This window comes from Crinia signifera, chromosome 6 (genome assembly GCF_055691185.1).
Source record: "Crinia signifera chromosome 6, ASM5569118v1, whole genome shotgun sequence".
NCBI classification, from domain to species: domain Eukaryota; kingdom Metazoa; phylum Chordata; class Amphibia; order Anura; family Myobatrachidae; genus Crinia; species Crinia signifera.
Genome location: NC_139222.1, coordinates 282,063,846 through 282,084,470, shown reverse-complemented (window position 1 = coordinate 282,084,470; position 20,625 = coordinate 282,063,846). Strand labels below are relative to the sequence as shown.

The following is a 20,625-nucleotide window of genomic DNA, read 5'->3' as shown; positions in this document are numbered from 1 at the left end:
GCATCCAGATCATAGTGTTAGTTGGTAAAAATAAAAAATAAAACGTAGAGAGAACTTTCAAGGGGAGCAGAGAGATTGTTGTGGGGGTGGGGGCAGATGGTAGACTGCCCGGGAGGGCTCATCAGGGTTCAATCCGGCATGGCCACTTAATTTTGTTTTTAAAATGATATACATTTATTTATTATCAGTTATTTATATAGCGCACACATAATCCGCAGCGCTGTACACAGAATATTTGCACACTCACATCAGTCCCTGCCCCAGTGGAGCTTACAATCTATATCCAGCGCTTACCGGATCGTGTAAGAGGAATTACTGGTGTCAACCTCTAACAAAATAAGTTACCCCAGCTCTCTATGGGATTGATTTGGAATTGCACTGAAGTCAGCTGCAACCGCGCCAACACAGAATGCGCAAAAGTAAACGAGGACAATCTCACCAGATGCAGAACTCAACATAAATATAATCCTGCATCGCCTTTATCCATCCGTCTGTGGAAACGGTATACAGAGGATAGGATGAGTCTAGGTCGACACCATATTGTCAACTGGCAAAAGGTTGACGTGAGTTTCACAATATGCTTTCCTTTTGTTGGACTTTTCCCTGCGTTACGTTCACATCTACCACAATCGGGAACGGTAAAGTCTGCCGAGTGCCACAAGGCGCCATACGCAAAGCATGGAGAACGCAGCGAGCCAAGCAAGGCTCAGCGCTACATTTATTGGGGGCCTTGTTGGCATTGACACCCAAAAACCTGTTGGGAGAATACGCAAAGTCTTTTGTTTTGCTATTCTATTGGGGTACATTTACGAACGATCGATTTAAAAATCGCTCTGGTCTTAAATCGATGTTGGGCTTCCGGGGCTATAATAAAAAAAAGAAAAAAAATTACTGACAGATTAATTATTTTATGTTAGTAAATGTGTGATTTTAGCCCAACATGGATTAAGATCGTTTTTTAAAAAATCGACCAACATCGATCTTTAGTAAAATATGACCCTTATGGCGAAATTTGGCTGCAGTGTTTTGCTGTATGTTGGCTACTTCAGTATGTAGAAACACAATCTGCTGGTTTCAGGACACTTTATTATTAATAATTAACGCCGACGCGCTGCGACTGCAGAGTAAGCAATGTCAACATTTGAAAAAGAAAAAAAAAAAAAGACATTGCTATCTAGGCAAACAAACATCACTTTCGCCCCCAACAGGGCAATGGACCCGGCAGTGAGAACGTTATACACCCAATAACCAGCTGTAATGGTGTAACGGGAAGGTGCTTCCCATCTGTCTCCCGGAGGATGAATACACACACAGTGCAGACACATGAGCCACACTGTACAAACCATGGACAGCGACAGGCAGGCCACAGAGGGGGTTGTAGGGAAACATTCTCACACCGTACAAAATGAAACTGTAGGTATACCTCCCAACAGTGAATGGGAGGAAAGAGGGATGCATCTCGCAGCTTAGGGGAGCACCCAATTTTGGGGGCGTGGCCTCACAGCGAGGGTGCATGGCCTATTGTTGCGAGGCCACACCCCATTTTCATCGCTGTGGGCACATCCCAGCATGCCGTGCTAAAGCTTTGCCATTTGACTATGCTAAAACTGTTGCAGGGCATTCTGGCATGTGTAGTTCAACATCTGGAGAGCCAAAAGATCCCTGCCCTAAGGAGACAGTGAGGGCATGTAAAACCCTACTGCACTGACCGCGCCCACATGGTCAGCCGTGCGTTAAGAAAGGAGGCGGCCTCTACGCAGCCTCCTCCAGCCGGGCCACTGCTCCCTGCCAGGAGTAGCGTCCGATGCCCAGTGCAATAGAGTCTGAGCACTAGAGTGGCCAGACTCTCCCTGCCAGGAGTAGCGTCCGATGCCCAGTGCAATAGAGTCTGAGCACTAGATGGGTCAGACTCTCCCTGCCAGGAGTAGCGTCCGATGCCCAGTGCAATAGAGTCTGAGCACTAGAGTGGCCAGACTCTCCCTGCCAGGAGTAGCGTCCGATGCCCAGTGCAATAGAGTCTGAGCACTAGAGTGGCCAGACTCTCCCTGCCAGGAGTAGCGTCCGATGCCCAGTGCAATAGAGTCTGAGCACTAGAGTGGCCAGACTCTCCCTGCCAGGAGTAGCGTCCGATGCCCAGTGCAATAGAGTCTGAGCACTAGAGTGGCCAGACTCTCCCTGCCAGGAGTAGCGTCCGATGCCCAGTGCAATAGAGTCTGAGCACTAGAGTGGCCAGACTCTCCCTGCCAGGAGTAGCGTCCGATGCCCAGTGCAATAGAGTCTGAGCACTAGAGTGGCCAGACTCTCCCTGCCAGGAGTAGCGTCCGATGCCCAGTGCAATAGAGTCTGAGCACTAGAGTGGCCAGACTCTCCCTGCCAGGAGTAGCGTCCGATGCCCAGTGCAATAGAGTCTGAGCACTAGAGTGGCCAGACTCTCCCTGCCAGGAGTAGCGTCCGATGCCCAGTGCAATAGAGTCTGAGCACTAGAGTGGCCAGACTCTCCCTGCCAGGAGTAGCGTCCGATGCCAAGTGCAATAGAGTCTGAGCACTAGAGTGGTCAGACTCTCCCTGCCAGGAGTAGCGTCCGATGCCCAGTGCAATAGAGTCTGAGCACTAGAGTGGTCAGACTCTCCCTGCCAGAAGTAGCGTCCGATGCCCAGTGCAATAGAGTCTGAGCACTAGAGTGGTCAGACTCTCCCTGCCAGGAGTAGCGTCCGATGCCCAGTGCAATAGAGTCTGAGCACTAGAGTGGCCAGACTCTCCCTGCCAGGAGTAGCGTCCGATGCCAAGTGCAATAGAGTCTGAGCACTAGAGTGGTCAGACTCTCCCTGCCAGGAGTAGCGTCCGATGCCCAGTGCAATAGAGTCTGAGCACTAGAGTGGCCAGACTCTCCCTGCCAGGAGTAGCGTCCGATGCCAAGTGCAATAGAGTCTGAGCACTAGAGTGGTCAGACTCTCCCTGCCAGGAGTAGCGTCCGATGCCCAGTGCAATAGAGTCTGAGCACTAGAGTGGTCAGACTCTCCCTGCCAGGAGTAGCGTCCGATGCTCAGTGCAATAGAGTCTGAGCACTAGAGTGGCCAGACTCTCCCTGCCAGGAGTAGCGTCCGATGCCCAGTGCAATAGAGTCTGAGCACTAGAGTGGCCAGACTCTCCCTGCCAGGAGTAGCGTCCGATGCCCAGTGCAATAGAGTCTGAGCACTAGAGTGGCCAGACTCTCCCTGCCAGGAGTAGCGTCCGATGCCCAGTGCAATAGAGTCTGAGCACTAGAGTGGCCAGACTCTCCCTGCCAGGAGTAGCGTCCGATGCCCAGTGCAATAGAGTCTGAGCACTAGAGTGGCCAGACTCTCCCTGCCAGGAGTAGCGTCCGATGCCAAGTGCAATAGAGTCTGAGCACTAGAGTGGTCAGACTCTCCCTGCCAGGAGTAGCGTCCGATGCCCAGTGCAATAGAGTCTGAGCACTAGAGTGGTCAGACTCTCCCTGCCAGAAGTAGCGTCCGATGCCCAGTGCAATAGAGTCTGAGCACTAGAGTGGTCAGACTCTCCCTGCCAGGAGTAGCGTCCGATGCCCAGTGCAATAGAGTCTGAGCACTAGAGTGGCCAGACTCTCCCTGCCAGGAGTAGCGTCCGATGCCAAGTGCAATAGAGTCTGAGCACTAGAGTGGTCAGACTCTCCCTGCCAGGAGTAGCGTCCGATGCCCAGTGCAATAGAGTCTGAGCACTAGAGTGGCCAGACTCTCCCTGCCAGGAGTAGCGTCCGATGCCAAGTGCAATAGAGTCTGAGCACTAGAGTGGTCAGACTCTCCCTGCCAGGAGTAGCGTCCGATGCCCAGTGCAATAGAGTCTGAGCACTAGAGTGCTCAGACTCTATTGCGCAAACCTCTGGTAAAATAGCACGGCGGACATTTTTCTGGCGATTCGGTCAGCGCAGGACTCCCGAGGGTATTACAAAATGGGTGTAGTGTGTGGGAGTCAGCGGCCCGTGTGCACCGCGCACTTCACACCCACTATAAAATAGGCCGCTACACTGAAATGACACTAGCCACACCAACAAAACTTAGTACCAGCCAATCAGCTTCTATCGTTTTGAAAATCGGCAATTGGAAAACAATTGATTGATACTTACTCTCCCCAAAATTTGATACCATTGCCGATGGAAGATTACAGCCGTGAGTTGCAGACGGCTAATAGCACACATACTGATGTAAGAGTAAACAAGAAAACTGCGCACATCACGGAGGACAATGGTAGACACAGTAGGACCTCTTAAAAATATTAAAATAACCCGAACATTTATTACATTTTTATTTAGCTAGAGGTTATTCCCCTTATACAGCTACATCAGTGTTTCCCAATCTCAGTCTCAATATGCCAGAAAGATACACAAGAAGCACAAGCAGTATTTGCTGATTAAAATGTCGGTACTTGTTTCCTAGCACGGCCACATCGATTTGTATCGGGGTGACCGTGTCGGAAAAATCGTGACGGTCGCATCGCATGCGACCAAATCGCATGCAATGCGACCGACACGATCGACCCGAGTTTTACATTGAATCAAATGTGAATAGGGCCCCTGGGACCCTAATTTACATTGGATTCAATGTAAATAAGTCCCCAGACCCCCAATTTGACCCTCTCAACGCCACCCCACGATTGACGCCAACCCGAAGCGTGGCGAGCGCAGCGAGCCCGCGAGGGGCGGCGGTGCGCGTCCCCTGACCTTTTCATACCCCTACTATCCACGTCGGCGTGGAGTTGAGAATATAAAGTGTGGCGAGCGCAGCGAGCCCCGCGAGGGGACGCGTATAACCTCACAGGTATATGCGTCCGCTCACCACGCTTCGGGCTCGGTGGCTTGCTGCGCTCGCCACACTTTATATTCTCAACTCCACGCCGACGTGGATAGTAGGGGTATGAAAAGGTCGGAGGACGCGCACTGCTGCGCTTGCCACGCTTCGGGTTGGCGTCAATCGTGGGGTGACGCTCACAATGGGGTTGGTTAACTTTTTAACCATGACGGGGCCATATACAATGTGAAATGGGTCATATTGGCCCATTTCACATTGTTTTCTATGTAAAATGGACTTAATCAAGTCCATCTCATCTTGTGCCATTATAATGGCACAAGACCGAAGCGATGCTCCCGATTTCAATGTTAAAAATATTTTAACATTGAAGCCTATGGAAAAATCGCGTCCATCGCGTCGTGGGACATGTTAATGGCCGCGACCGACACGATGCTCCCGATTTTGCTTTTGCCGGCAAAATGGACCTAATTTCAAAGGAAATCGGGTCCATCGCGTCCCTTAACTTTAAGGTACACGATGGACAAGATTGTCGCCGTTCTAGGAAACAAGTACCAAAATGTCTATATCCTGCGTGCGACTGGACACCACCATAACGCAGCATTCTGTATGCAGACAGAGCAGGTGTCACACGCAAAATACAGACATGCTGCATATAATTGTAATCAGCAGAAGCGGCTTGTGCGACGTTTTGTGACTAAGAAGCAGTTTAATGAAAAAGGGTCACACTAAAAAATGCTCGGCGCTATAGAGTCACACAACAGCATGGCATGACTAGCTGTGCAGGGAGGCTAGATTTAAGTGGACACGTGTAGGAGACCTGAAAAACATGAACAGTTAGGGGGTCCCGAGGTCAGTGTTTGAGAAAGGCCGAACTATATAAATGCTCTGAACACATTCCAGGTGGAAATAACATGCAAATAAATAGCCCTCCCCCAATTTATTTTGCTAGTGTTGTATGCAATAAGAAACGTACCTTGTGTGAGTCTCATTGATGTAGATAACATTGCGGAGGCCTAACGAGGGGATGCTGGGGTTATAAAACTTATCCTGAAACACAGAGGAAATGAATGAACGGAATGGTCTTCTATTCAACGGACAGACGGACCACAGCCATGTGTGCGACATTTTGCAAATAAAAAAAAACAAAAACACAAACAGAACAAATGAAACAGAGCAACACAATTCAGCTAGGAACGAGCACTGACCGCCAGAGCTTACAATCTAAGAAATGACTACAGAGATAGCTGCATTGGTGGGGACAAACGGCTACATCCAGAATCGATAATGGTTCCAATCTCTTAGCATAAGGAAGGATAATGACTGCAGCTAGTCCGGCTCCGATTTGAAGCGTCAGCTTTCCGCAGCGGCTTACACAAGCTCAGCACATAGACTTCTGGTGCTTAAACAGGTTTACTGACCCGTCAATACAGTTTAAAACAATAAAAAGTAATCAATAAAGCTTGAAGGTAAAATGTATTATGGGAAATATTGAATGATGGATCTAACAAAATAACCATAATTGATCAAGAAGTCCTGGCAGGAGAAGTGAGAGCGGGGTACCTAAAATGGGTGGAGGTCGATTCATTTAGCAGTAATGGGCGTAGACGTGCCATTCCTCAACAGTGCATGGCGGTCTGAGATATTGCTTGTTCTCTATTGCAATCTATCGACGTCCACATGGAAATGAATGAGGTTGGAGCAACAGTACCTGACTGATAGAGGAAGGGGCACAGCTGGAAATTGGGGTGGTGCCCAGCAGCACGGAGCCGGTCACCGTACTGACCCCGGTGCCGGTGCTCAGCAGCACAGAGCCGGTCACCGTACAGACACCGTTGCCTGTTCCCAGCAGCACAGAGCCGGTTACCGTACAGACGCCGGTGCCTGTTCCCAGCAGCACAGAGCCGGTCACCGTACAGACGCCGGTGCCTGTTCCCAGCAGCACAGAGCCGGTCACCGTACAGACGCCGGTGCCTGTTCCCAGCAGCACAGAGCCGGTCTCCGTACAGACGCCGGTGCCTGTTCCCAGCAGCACAGAGCCGGTCTCCGTACAGACGCCGGTGCCTGTTCCCAGCAGCACAGAGCCGGTCTCCGTACAGACGCTGGTGCCTGTTCCCAGCAGCACAGAGCCGGTCTCCGTACAGACGCCGGTGCCTGTTCCCAGCAGCACAGAGCCGGTCTCCGTACAGACGCCGGTGCCTGTTCCAAGCAGCACAGAGCCGGTCTCCGTACAGACGCCGGTGCCTGTTCCCAGCAGCACAGAGCCGGTCGCCGTACAGACGCCGGTGCCTGTTCCCAGCAGCACAGAGCCGGTCGCCGTACAGACGCCGGTGCCTGTTCCCAGCAGCACAGAGCCGGTCGCCGTACAGACGCCGGTGCCTGTTCCCAGCAGCACAGAGCCGGTGGCCGTACAGACGCCGGTGCCTGTTCCCAGCAGCACAGAGCCGGTGGCCGTACAGACGCCGGTGCCTGTTCCCAGCAGCACAGAGCCGGTGGCCGTACAGACGCCGGTGTCTGTTCCCAGCAGCACAGAGCCAGTCACCGTACTGACCCCGGTGTATGTTCCCAGCAGCACAGAGCCGGTCACCGTACAGATGCCGGTGCCTGTTCCCAGCAGCACAGAGCCAGTCACCGTACAGATGCCGGTGCCTGTTCCCAGCAGCACAGAGCCAGTCACCGTACTGAAGTCTGTAAGTTTAGCGTTGTCAAAATCCACCAAAATCTAGCATGTGAATTCCTACTGCCTTACATTGTTGTTATTCTGTTTCCCAAACTCTGCTAATATAGTATTGGGTTTAAGGATATCTATTGAAAAGCCCAGATGGTTAAACCAACAAAGGTAACAATTAAGTCACCTGTGCTCAAGCATGGATATCTTTAACACATGGACTGTAACGGCGGAAATGTTTCATACAAGGGCAGCTCAGGTAAATAACAGGTTATATGTAATAATCCGGTTTATTCAATATGTTCTCCACATACTGTACACCTCTTACCCGGCTCTGAGGGGTGCACATGTGGCAACAGCGGCCCACAAACGGCCTCTTCCGGCTCAGCAAGTTCTCCTTCCAATTTAGGGTGGCAGATGTGAAGCCAGCAGGACTGGGGTACCGCTCGCCCTTAAAGAGGATAACAGCAATTAGCACCCAACTAAAAACCAACAGGAAATGTGTATTAGGAATATTAATAATAGTGATCATTCTGGCACCCTACAGTTCCTCTATGCCTGGGGTGTCGCTCTCATAGCACATTGTGGTCTGTACTTCAGTACTAATGCCCAGACCACACTGTGCTAGAAGCACCACAGTAGAGAGAGAGAACGGCACCCCAGGCAGGGAAGAGGAACTGCATGGGTTATTGAAGATGTAGGGCGCCATATATACAGTATTATAAAGCATCAAGGAATATTTCAGAATTCTCGCTGACCCAGTAAACAGTCTGCACCAACTGGACAATTTTAGTCAGCAGCTGCTGGTAGTGGAATACTGATACCGTCCTAGTCAGAATCCAACTGTAAAGGCAGCAATGCGAACCACTGCGACTCCCAATAAATGTAACACGATCAGATAAAGAATAGGTTGCGTTGGAAGATCAGCTTTGGGGTGTCCCATCCGAGGGTAGATGGGGAACCCCCAAATACACAGCAGGCAGGAATACAGAGTGCCAGTCCAGGGTTTTCATGCAATCTAGCTGTGGATAGTTTTATTATGCAGTAGAAAAACAAAAGCATTAAAATATTCCATAGCCCCTTTGTGTATCAAATAATCATGACAGATGCCCTCTCTCAGGGTGGCAGGACCTAATGTTCCTACATCAAACAGGAATATGCACAGTACTCACAGCCAGTACATCACAGCGTCTCATAACAGCCCCCAGGGTAAGACCCGGAGCGAAGACCAGAGACCGGTAATATCAGGTGCAGGAACCAAATATAAACCTGAAATGGGCTTTATGGAGGGAGACCTCCCTTCTCTCACACAACCACACCCCAGGACCCTTACCTGGCTTTTAGTAAAAGCCCAAACTCTAATCAAGTCTGAAATCACATAGGCCAAAAAACTGGAAGAAACGTATCTGCCAATTATTACTTTACCACTGGTTCTACCTCAATTCATAACACGCAACCTAACATCATTACTGATATACAAAAAAAGTGTGGAACCCGCGCTCCCAATTGGGATATATAAACAGTTCTTTCCAAGTCTAAGGAAGACCAGAGGGTCGAAACATGTTGGTGAATGTGGAGGACATGGAACTTGAATGTGGACCTTGTACGGTAACGTTTGGCGTCCAAAAAGGAGACACCGGAGTCTACATCAACTCCTAATTGATGACTACTACACCTTATGTAGAAGGTCTTCTTGCCTACATTCCCGGAATACCAGGGAGGCTTCCGAAAATAGAGTCACCCAGAACAGTGGGCAAGGCTTCACCACATATCCCTGGAATTCCGCATCCCCTACCTTTCACCATGCAACTAACATGATTTGCGGCTCTGAGAGGGGCGGGGCTAAAATGACAAACTGCAATCTTCAATCCATGCTGTTTATCTCTCCTAGGGATGGCCATTGACCAGCAATGACTCATAATCCATAGATGGACACGGAACATAGTGCCACCCCCAGGTTCCGATTGGTCCATGGGCCAGTCAGTCAAAGAAAATGGATGACCATCGATGGTCAACCATTCCATAGTATGATGCCATCGATGACCATTTGTGGCATTGATAGCAACCATCGATGGCGACTGCAATGATGGCCATCCACATACCTCCCAACTTTTTCAAATTAAGAAGAGGAACACTCACGCACTGACACTCGACACTGGCAAAACAAAAGTTCTGCAACGTGATCTATTTTCATTTGTGTTTTATTCACCAAGAACACACAGCAGGAAGCAACTGGTCTGAAATAGACACAAAGACTTGGAAGGTGATACACCAGTGAGCTGTTCATATATATCCCAATTAGGAGGGGAGCGCAGGGATTTTCACTTTTTTTTTTGTATATCCTAATTAGTGTTTATTGTAAATATAATACTTGAAAAAAAAGCACTTCGTGCCGAAATGCGTTGGACGTTAGGACACAAGCTTCCCACAGACTGTACAAACCCACAAGCCTCCTCCGAAGGAGTCGAGCGCACACGGCTCCATCTGAGTGCACCCCGGGTGGACGCTCGCGAGCTGAACCCAGAAGGGACAGTAGCGGCTGTTGAAGCCATGTGGATTCATTGCCGGCTGACCTCGCTGGGCGAGGGATCCAGTGTGACGCATCAGCTTGCCAGGTATCGGGCAAGTGTGCGGTGCACCACCGGGAAGGTAGGGATGCCAGCCTCCGGTGACATCTACTGTCTTGCCTTGACCATAGAGACTTTTTCCACGCAGAGACTGCAGCCCGTGGCCTTCGAGCCTCATCCCCACCACCACCCGCCCCTCCACGCCCCCAGCCCATCCACTCTGTGTATTGCCAAACCACAGAGCCCCCGTCCACCCCCCACCGCATCAGGACCAAACTCCTAGTGACATTGGGACACCACGAACTGTGCACTAGGCAAGCAGGCGGTACTGCAAGCCAGAACTGGTCGGTGTGACACCCACACAGCCGTGCGGCCGGTCCCGACCCCACCACCTCACCACCTGCCCACCCACAATTGCATTTTGTATATTTACAATAAACACTGGTATTTGCACATACTAAGTCTCCTAGCATTATATAACTAGGGTTTTAGCAATATACACCCAAGAACCACACATATAACGTCAGTGTGTGCGCAGTTCACCTCAAAATCGCTCATAAAGTCACCGGGTCTAGAGACAAGACCCAGAACTTGCTGCACCTATCCACACTTATTTAGGGTAGAGCGCAATACCAAAAACCTCTATTCTTGCAAATATCCTAATTAGTGATATCCTCACAACAAAAACTGTCATAGTGATGAAACGCGGGAAACTGACACAACCTTAACGCATCCTAAACTCATTTATGTCAACAACAGAAGAACTATACCGATGAAACGCATCAGTGCAACAGCTATGGCACACAAAGATGAAGTATCAACCTGCATTTACCCAGCATATGGTGCCAAGGCCCTTATTCAGGTTAATTCGCTCTCCTGCGTGTTCGCGCAGGTGAGCGATGTTTTGCGACTGCGCACAGTCAGTTATGCACATGTACAGCCGCTGTGTGCAAGCCGCCACGGCAAATAGATTATTCGCTGGCGCTCGCATATATCAGTGCGGGGGGGGGGGCAGGGGTTTGCGGGCCGGGGGATTCATCCATGTGAACGACCAGCGACACCAAAGAGGTGCCTTACATTTGCAAACACTTGAAAAATCATTTGATGGGCCATGTCCATCGAATGCTTTTTGTGTCCGAACTCAAGGCTTGCGACAAATCATCCATTCGCATGGAGGCTGGCGGTGAATGGTGGACTCACAAGCCTGCGAAATTCGCAGACTTGCCCGTCAACCTGAATAAGGGCCTAAGTCCACACTATTCTTGTACATCACAAGCAACAATGTCAACACAAAACTGGAAAGCAGTAACGGGATTATTACCGGAACATGAATAGAACTATACATAAGTATAACTTAATGAAAAGGCTTCAGATATTCCCAGGTGTACACTCGTTACATATATTTACACTAATTACCTGACTACTGATTGGCAGATATATACGTGTATATAATAATTACTAGTTTTATATCTCTACTCCTCACCTATATGAGGTGATGTACTAACACGGACCACTAGAAGCCACTTGACAAAACAAATTACTCCTTTGTGTGCTTAAAGAGGTTATAACAGAAATAAAAGAGTTTTTGGGCTAAAACAGTCACAGCTCAAAGTGAAAGAAATAAAACTGTCACAGCTCAAACACCCCCACACCTCCCAGATGAAGTCTCCAGGTCCTGGTTGGTGGGCCTATATTTTTGGCTAAAATGATGCTAAGTACCTCAGATGTTACCGAGTTTAATATAATGATTCACAATTGTTAGGAAATCCCTACACAAAATTCAGGAAAAAGTGGATAAGTACTTTATTTTGCCCCACAATTATTACAGGTGCAAAATGATCAGTGAATATTACACGACTATAGGCAAAAAAAAGTAACCACAACGCCTACGAATAACATTAATAATCTGTGCACAGAGTACCGATTCGAGATTTCATTTACAAAGCAAAAATGTATTGATTTAAAAAAAAAAATGGTCTTAAGCTTTTGTAGAGAACGTCACATGTTTAAATAATAAACATTCCGGCTTGCGCTGTGGTGGCGGCTAAACGGATCAGGAATATTATTTATCTTTTTACTTTTCAAATAGGAGCGTAACACAGCAAACCACCCGGACTGCATTCTCCTTGTACACAAACGATGCCAACACAATTCCAGGAGTGCACGATGCACACAAATAATAGTATATAACGAGATGACTAATGCCGGAACATTGTAACTTATAATAACCAATTACATCATCAGTCTCATGTTGCCACAGGCCTGATTGGTTACTGTGGTAATATTTTGCTATGATGTCATCAGATACACATAAAGTTCCAGCTGCAGACAGGATGAGAGTTACTCACCCACTCCTCGGCGTTCTTCAGCCGCCCGCTGGTGTAATCCATAGCACTGGGCAGGTAGGAGATATCTGCCATCCCCAGGGAGCATCCACTTTCCTCCATCGCTCTCAGATCGGAAAATCCAGGGCTGCAGCTTCCACTGCACAATGTGCAGCACTACAGCCTCCTCCCCCTGCAGCCAAACAACAGGGTAAGCTTAACAGGAGACTGACGAGATGCGCCGCTCACCACTAAGCTCCTCAGGAGCTGCCGCTGACCTAAACCTCCAGGGTCATGTGTGCTATCGGCGGGCATGGGATAGAATCGTGTGTGTGTGTGTGTGTGTGTGTGTGTATGTGTATGTGTGTGTGCATAAACACACACTGCAAAAAGTTATATATATATATATATATATATATATATATATATATATATATATATATATATATATTATATACACACATATTACATGTATAATAATGTAACAGTCAATTATCGAACAATCATTCAATACCAGCCGTGCACAGCCCCATAAACCAACACCTGTAATACTACACAACACTGTAATAACAACAGCTAACACTGCACACATGTATTATATACCGCAGTGTGGTGTGTGTAATAACATGTCCTATGGAAGGGATATAACACTGCACACATGTATTATATACCGCAGTGTGGTGTGTGTGTGTAATAACACGTCCTATGGAAGGGATATAACTACACATGTATTATATACCGCAGTGTGGTGTGTGTAATAACACGTCCTATGGAAGAGATTTAACACTGCACACATGTATTATATACCGCAGTGTGGTGTGTGTAATAACACGTCCTATGGAAGGGATATAACACTGCACACATGTATTATATACCGCAGTGTGCTGTGTGCAATAACACGTCCTATGGAGGGGATGTAACACTGCACACATGTATTATATACCGCAGTGTGGTGTGTTTAATAACACATCCTATGGAAGGGATATAACACTGCACACATGTATTATATACCGCAGTGTGGCGTGTGTGTATATAACACGTCCTATGGAAGGGATGTAACACTACACACATGTATTATATACCGCAGTGTGGCGTGTGTGTATATAACACGTCCTATGGAAGGGATATAACACTGCACACATGTATTATACACCGCAGTGTGCTGTGTGTAATAACACGTCCTATGGAAGGGATATAACACTGCACACATGTATTATATACCGCAGTGTGGCGTGTGTGTAATAACACGTCCTATGGAGGGGATGTAACACTGCACACATGTATTATATACCGCAGTGTGGTGTGTTTAATAACACATCCTATGGAAGGGATATAACACTGCACACATGTATTATATACCGCAGTGTGGCGTGTGTGTATATAACACGTCCTATGGAAGGGATGTAACACTACACACATGTATTATATACCGCAGTGTGCTGTGTGTGTGTGTAATAGCACGTCCTATGGAAGGGATGTAACACTGCACACATGTATTATATACCGCAGTGGCTGTGTGTGTGTGTGTGTGTGTGTGTGTGTGTGTGTGTAATAACACATCCTATGGAAGGGATGTAACACTACACACATATATTATACACCGCAGTGTGCTGTGTGCAATAACACGTCCTATGGAAGGGATGTAACACTGCACACATGTATTATACACTGCAGTGTGCTATGTGCAATAACACGTCCTATGGAAGGGATGTAACACTACACACATGTATTATATACCGCAGTGTGGTGTGTGTGTAATAACACTGCACACATGTATAATATACCGCAGTGTGGCGTGTGTGTAATAACACGTCCTATGGAAGGGATGTAACACTGCACACATGTATTATACACTGCAGTGTGCTATGTGCAATAACACATCCTATGGAAGGGATGTAACACTGCACACATGTATTATATACCGCAGTGTGGTGTGTGCAATAACACGTCCTATGGAAGGGATATAACACTGCACACATGTATTATATACCGCAGTGTGGCGTGTGTGTAATAACACGTCCTATGGAAGGGATATAACACTGCACACATGTATTATATACCGCAGTGTGCTATGTGCAATAACACGTCCTATGGAAGGGATGTAACACTACACACATGTATTATACACCGCAGTGTGCTATGTGCAATAACACGTCCTATGGAAGGGATATAACACTGCACACATGTATTATACACCGCAGTGTGCTGTGTGCAATAACACGTCCTATGGAAGGGATGTAACACTACACACATGTATTATACAACGCAGTGTGCTGTGTGCAATAACACGTCCTATGGAAGGGATGTAACACTACACACATGTATTATATACCGCAGTGTGCTATGTGCAATAACACGTCCTATGGAAGGGATGTAACACTACACACATGTATTATACACCGCAGTGTGCTGTGTGCAATAACACGTCCTATGGAAGGGATGTAACACTACACACATGTATTATACAACGCAGTGTGCTGTGTGCAATAACACGTCCTATGGAAGGGATGTAACACTACACACATGTATTATATACCGCAGTGTGGTGTGTGCAATAACACGTCCTATGGAAGGGATATAACACTGCACACATGTATTATATACCGCAGTGTGGTGTGTGTAATAACACGTCCTATGGAAGGGATGTAACACTACACACATACATGTATTATATACCGCAGTGTGGTGTGTGTATATAACACTACACACATGTATTATACACCGCAGTGTGCTATGTGCAATAACACGTCCTATGGAAGGGATGTAACACTGCACACATGTATTATATACCGCAGTGTGGTGTGTGCAATAACACGTCCTATGGAAGGGATATAACACTGCACACATGTATTATATACCGCAGCGTGGCGTGTGTGTAATAACACGTCCTATGGAAGGGATGTAACACTGCACACATGTATTATATACCGCAGTGTGGTGTGTTTAATAACACGTCCTATGGAAGGGATATAACACTGCACACATGTATTATATACCGCAGTGTGGAGTGTGTGTATATAACACGTCCTATGGAAGGGATGTAACACTACACACATGTATTATATACCGCAGTGTGCTGTGTGTGTGTGTAATAACACGTCCTATGGAAGGGATGTAACACTGCACACATGTATTATATACCACAGTGTGGTGTGTGTGTATATAACACTGCACACATGTATTATACACTGCAGTGTTGTGTGTGTGTGTAATAACACGTCCTATGGAAGCGATATAACACTGCACACATGTATTATATACCGCAGTGTGCTGTGTGTGTGTGTGTGTGTGTGTAATAACACGTCCTATGGAAGGGATGTAACACTACACACATGTATTATACACCGCAGTGTGGTGTGTGCAATAACACGTCCTATGGAAGGGATGTAACACTGCACACATGTATTATACACTGCAGTGTGCTATGTGCAATAACACGTCCTATGGAAGGGATGTAATACTGCACACATGTATTATATACCGCAGTGTGGTGTGTGTATATAACACTACACACATGTATTATACACCGCAGTGTGCTATGTGCAATAACACATCCTATGGAAGGGATGTAACACTGCACACATGTATTATATACCGCAGTGTGGTGTGTGCAATAACACGTCCTATGGAAGGGATTAACACTGCACACATGTATTATATACCGCAGTGTGCTATGTGCAATAACACGTCCTATGGAAGGGATGTAACACTACACACATGTATTATATACCGCTGTGTGTGTGTGTGTGTGTAATAACACGTCCTATGGAAGGGATGTAACACTACACACATATATTATATACCGCAGTGTGCTATGTGCAATAACACGTCCTATGGAAGGGATGTAACATTACACACATGTATTATACACCGCAGTGTGGTGTGTGCAATAAAACGTCCTATGGAAGGGATGTAACACTGCACACATGTATTATACACTGCAGTGTGCTATGTGCAATAACACGTCCTATGGAAGGGATGTAACACTGCACACATGTATTATATACCGCAGTGTGGTGTGTGTATATAACACTACACACATGTATTATACACCGCAGTGTGCTATGTGCAATAACACATCCTATGGAAGGGATGTAACACTGCACACATGTATTATATACCGCAGTGTGGTGTGTGCAATAACACGTCCTATGGAAGGGATATAACACTGCACACATGTATTATATACCGCAGTGTGGCGTGTGTGTAATAACACGTCCTATGGAAGGGATATAACACTGCACACATGTATTATATACCGCAGTGTGCTATGTGCAATAACACGTCCTATGGAAGGGATGTAACACTACACACATGTATTATACACCGCAGTGTGCTGTGTGCAATAACACGTCCTATGGAAGGGATGTAACACTACACACATGTATTATACAGCGCAGTGTGCAATAACACGTCCTATGGAAGGGATGTAACACTGCACACATGTATTATACACCGCAGTGTGCTATGTGCAATAACACGTCCTATGGAAGGGATGTAACACTGCACACATGTATTATATACCGCAGTGTGGTGTGTGTATATAACACTACACACATGTATTATACACCGCAGTGTGCTATGTGCAATAACACGTCCTATGGAAGGGATGTAACACTGCACACATGTATTATATACCGCAGTGTGGTGTGTGCAATAACACGTCCTATGGAAGGGATATAACACTGCACACATGTATTATATACCGCAGTGTGGCGTGTGTGTAATAACACGTCCTATGGAAGGGATGTAACACTGCGCACATGTATTATATACCACAGTGTGGTGTGTGTAATAACACGTCCTATGGAAGGGATGTAACACTACACACATGTATTATATACCGCAGTTTGGTGTGTGTATATAACACTACACACATGTATTATACACCGCAGTGTGCTATGTGCAATAACACGTCCTATGGAAGGGATGTAACACTGCACACATGTATTATATACCGCAGTGTGGTGTGTGCAATAACACGTCCTATGGAAGGGATATAACACTGCACACATGTATTATATACCGCAGTGTGGCGTGTGTGTAATAACACGTCCTATGGAAGGGATATAACACTGCACACATGTATTATATACCGCAGTGTGGTGTGTGTATATAACACTACACACATGTATTATATACCGCAGTGTGCTATGTGCAATAACACGTCCTATGGAAGGGAAATAACACTACACACATGTATTATATACCGCAGTGTGCTGTGTGTAATAACACGTCCTACGGAAGGGGAATAACACTGCACACATGTATTACATACCGCAGTGTGCTGTGTGTAATAACACGTCCTATGGAAGGGAAATAACACTACACACATGTATTATATACCGCAGTGTGGCATGTGTGTAATAACACGTCCTATGGAAGGGATATAACACTGCACACATGTATTATATACCGCAATGTGCTGTGTGCAATAACACGTCCTATGGAAGGGATATAACACTACACACATGTATTCTATACCGCAGTGTGGCGTGTGTGTATATAACACGTCCTATGGAAGGGATGTAACACTGCACACATGTATTATACACCGCAGTGTGGTGTGTGTATATAACACGGCACACATGTATTATACACCGCAGTGTTGTGTGTGTGTGTAATAACACGTCCTATGGAAGGGATATAACACTGCACACATGTATTATATACCGCAGTGTGGCGTGTGTGTAATAACACGTCCTATGGAAGGGATGTAACACTGCACACATGTATTATATACCACAGTGTGGTGTGTGTATATAACACTGCACACATGTATTATACACTGCAGTGTTGTGTGTGTGTGTGTAATAACACGTCCTATGGAAGGGATATAACACTGCACACATATATTATATACCGCAGTGTGGTGTGTGTAATAACATGTCGTACAGAGGGCAGGGGTGGAACGCTACGGCGCAGAGGGCAGGGGTGGAACGCTACGGCGCAGAGGTGGAACGCTACGGCGCAGAGGTGGAACGCTACGGCGCAGAGGGCAGGGGTTGAACGCTACGGCGCAGAGGGCAGGGGTGGAACGCTACGGCGCAGAGGGCAGGGGTGGAACGCTACGGCGCAGAGGGCAGGGGTGGAACGCTACGGCGCAGAGGGCAGGGGTGGAACGTTACGGCGCAGAGGGCAGGGATGGAGCGCTACGGCGCAGAGGGCAGGGATGTAACGCTACGGCGCAGAGGGCAGGGATGTAACGCTACGGCGCAGAGGGCAGGGATGTAACGCTACGGCGCAGAGGGAAGGGATGTAACGCTACGGCGCAGAGGGCAGGGATGTAACGCTACGGCGCAGAGGGCAGGGATGTAACGCTACGGCGCAGAGGGCAGGGATGTAACGCTCCGGCGCAGAGGGCAGGGATGTAACGCTACGGCGCAGAGGGCAGGGATGTAACGCTACGGCGCAGAGGGCAGGGATGTAACGCTACGGCGCAGAGGGCAGGGATGTAACGCTATGGCGCAGAGGGCAGGGATGTAACGCTACGGCGCAGAGGGCAGGGATGTAACGCTACGGCGCAGAGGGCAGGGATGTAACGCCACGGCACAGAGGGCAGGGATATAACGCTACAGTATACAGGGCAGGGATTAACACCACAGTATACAGGGCAGGGATATAACACTACAGTATACAGTGATGGGATATAACACTACAGTATACAGTGCAGAGATAGAACACCACAGTATACAGGGCAGAGATATAACACTACAGTATACAGTGATGGGATACAACACTACAGCATACAGGGCAGGGCTATAACACTACAGTATACAGGGCAGGGCTATAACACTACAGTATACAGGGCAGGGCTATAACACTACAGTATACAGGGCAGGGCTATAACACTACAGTATACAGGGCAGGGCTATAACACTACAGTATACAGTAATGGGCTATAACACTACAGTATACAGGGCAGGGCTATAACACTACAGTATACAGGGCAGGGATGTAACACTACAGTATACAGTGATGGGCTATAACACTACAGTATACAGTGATGGGAGCACATGAGCAGCAGACACAGTAGCCGGATACGATGGGACTGTCAGCACCAAGGTCACCCAGCCACACACATAGGATCAGGCTTATTATCAGCTGTGCTATAAATACCTGCAGCATGTACTATAGGCAGCGCTGGCCACCGGCTGATGCAATGGGGATAATAAGGAGCACAGCGGGAGCCGGCAGGGACTGGACGTCACACAATGATACACCGGGTGCAGTCACACACATCATCACACACTGATACAATGTAGCACTGGGGGCACATACATCACACACTGATACAATCTGACTGCAGCACACCATGGGGATACAGGACACTCAGGGCAGACACAATGCAACAGCTCACAAGGCTCAGCCACACACACACCACACACTCACCTCTCCTCTGCAGCTCCGCAGCCCGGCTCACACAGCGAGCCCAGCAGCACTGCGCCTTGAGCACGCCTCTCTCCCTTGCTTGCCCCCCCAACCGGCGCGCATCCGTGACGTCATCCCTGCGCACCCCGCACAAGGCGGCCATCTTAAGTAAGGGCAAGTTTCTCCACATGGTAAACTATGATCTGTGTGGTATATTATAGGTACTAAGATTTTATTATTTTATTACAATTTAAAAAAAAAAATTTTTTAGTTATTATATGATTGTATTTCTATAGTCTAATTTTTTTTTATTATTACTATTATTTTTATTGGTGGTACTTTTACCATTTTATTACTATTTTATTGCTATTGTTGTTATTATTATAATTATTATTATTATTATTATTATTATTATTATTACCAAAATTATTTATAATCATTTTTAAACTCTATCTGATCAATCTGATACACTTATCAATGTTGGATTAAATAATATCTGTAAAACTCCACGTCCTGATACACTAGTGCCAATGTGTTTCAAACACGTCAACATAATTTATTCTTATTCTTCTTCTTATTATTATTATTATTATTATTATTATATAATGGTATTACTATATTCTAATATTTTTTTATTGCTATTATTTTTAGTATTTGTGTAGTTTGTGTCCAGCTGCGGAGTTGTAAACTCATACCTCCCAACAGTCCCGATTTTAGCGGGACAGTCCCGATTATCAGGGCCTGTCCCGCTGTCCCACCCGCGGGCGGCAGTGTCCCGCGGTGTGGGGGGGCTGTTGGGAGTCCCCCCTGTCAGCTGCTAAGCAGCGAGGAATAAACGCGTCTATTCCCGCAGCCAGGGGGCTGGGGGCATGGCTAGAGGCTCACAGAGCCTCTGG

At 47.2% G+C, this 20,625-nt stretch overlaps 2 protein-coding genes across 6 annotated transcripts in view; one reads left to right on the top strand and one right to left on the bottom strand.

Annotated features, from left to right (window-relative positions):
- GPAM (glycerol-3-phosphate acyltransferase, mitochondrial) overlaps positions 1 to 20,625 on the bottom strand; it is a 55,609-nt gene that overhangs the window by 26,632 nt on the left and 8,352 nt on the right. Inside the window, exons 1-4 of one of the 5 annotated variants that reach the window (XM_083149828.1) lie at positions 19,751 to 19,899; positions 12,383 to 12,551; positions 7,796 to 7,918; positions 5,776 to 5,849 (exon numbers count right to left, since the gene is read on the bottom strand). In XM_083149828.1, coding sequence (XP_083005954.1) covers positions 5,776 to 5,849; positions 7,796 to 7,918; positions 12,383 to 12,481 — 296 coding nt within the window. In that variant the 5' untranslated portion in view covers positions 12,482 to 12,551; positions 19,751 to 19,899. Of the gene's footprint in view, positions 1 to 5,775; positions 5,850 to 7,795; positions 7,919 to 12,382; positions 12,552 to 19,477; positions 19,609 to 19,750; positions 19,900 to 20,625 lie in introns of those variants that run through there. The other 4 variants (XM_083149830.1, XM_083149829.1, XM_083149831.1 and 1 more) reach the window with 4 other exon arrangements.
- LOC146009439 (EF-hand calcium-binding domain-containing protein 6-like) overlaps positions 19,249 to 20,625 on the top strand; it is a 91,740-nt gene continuing 90,363 nt past the window's right edge. Inside the window, exon 1 of the mRNA XM_083149823.1 lies at positions 19,249 to 19,897. Coding sequence (XP_083005949.1) covers positions 19,705 to 19,897 — 193 coding nt within the window. The 5' untranslated portion in view covers positions 19,249 to 19,704. The remainder of the gene's footprint in view (positions 19,898 to 20,625) is intronic.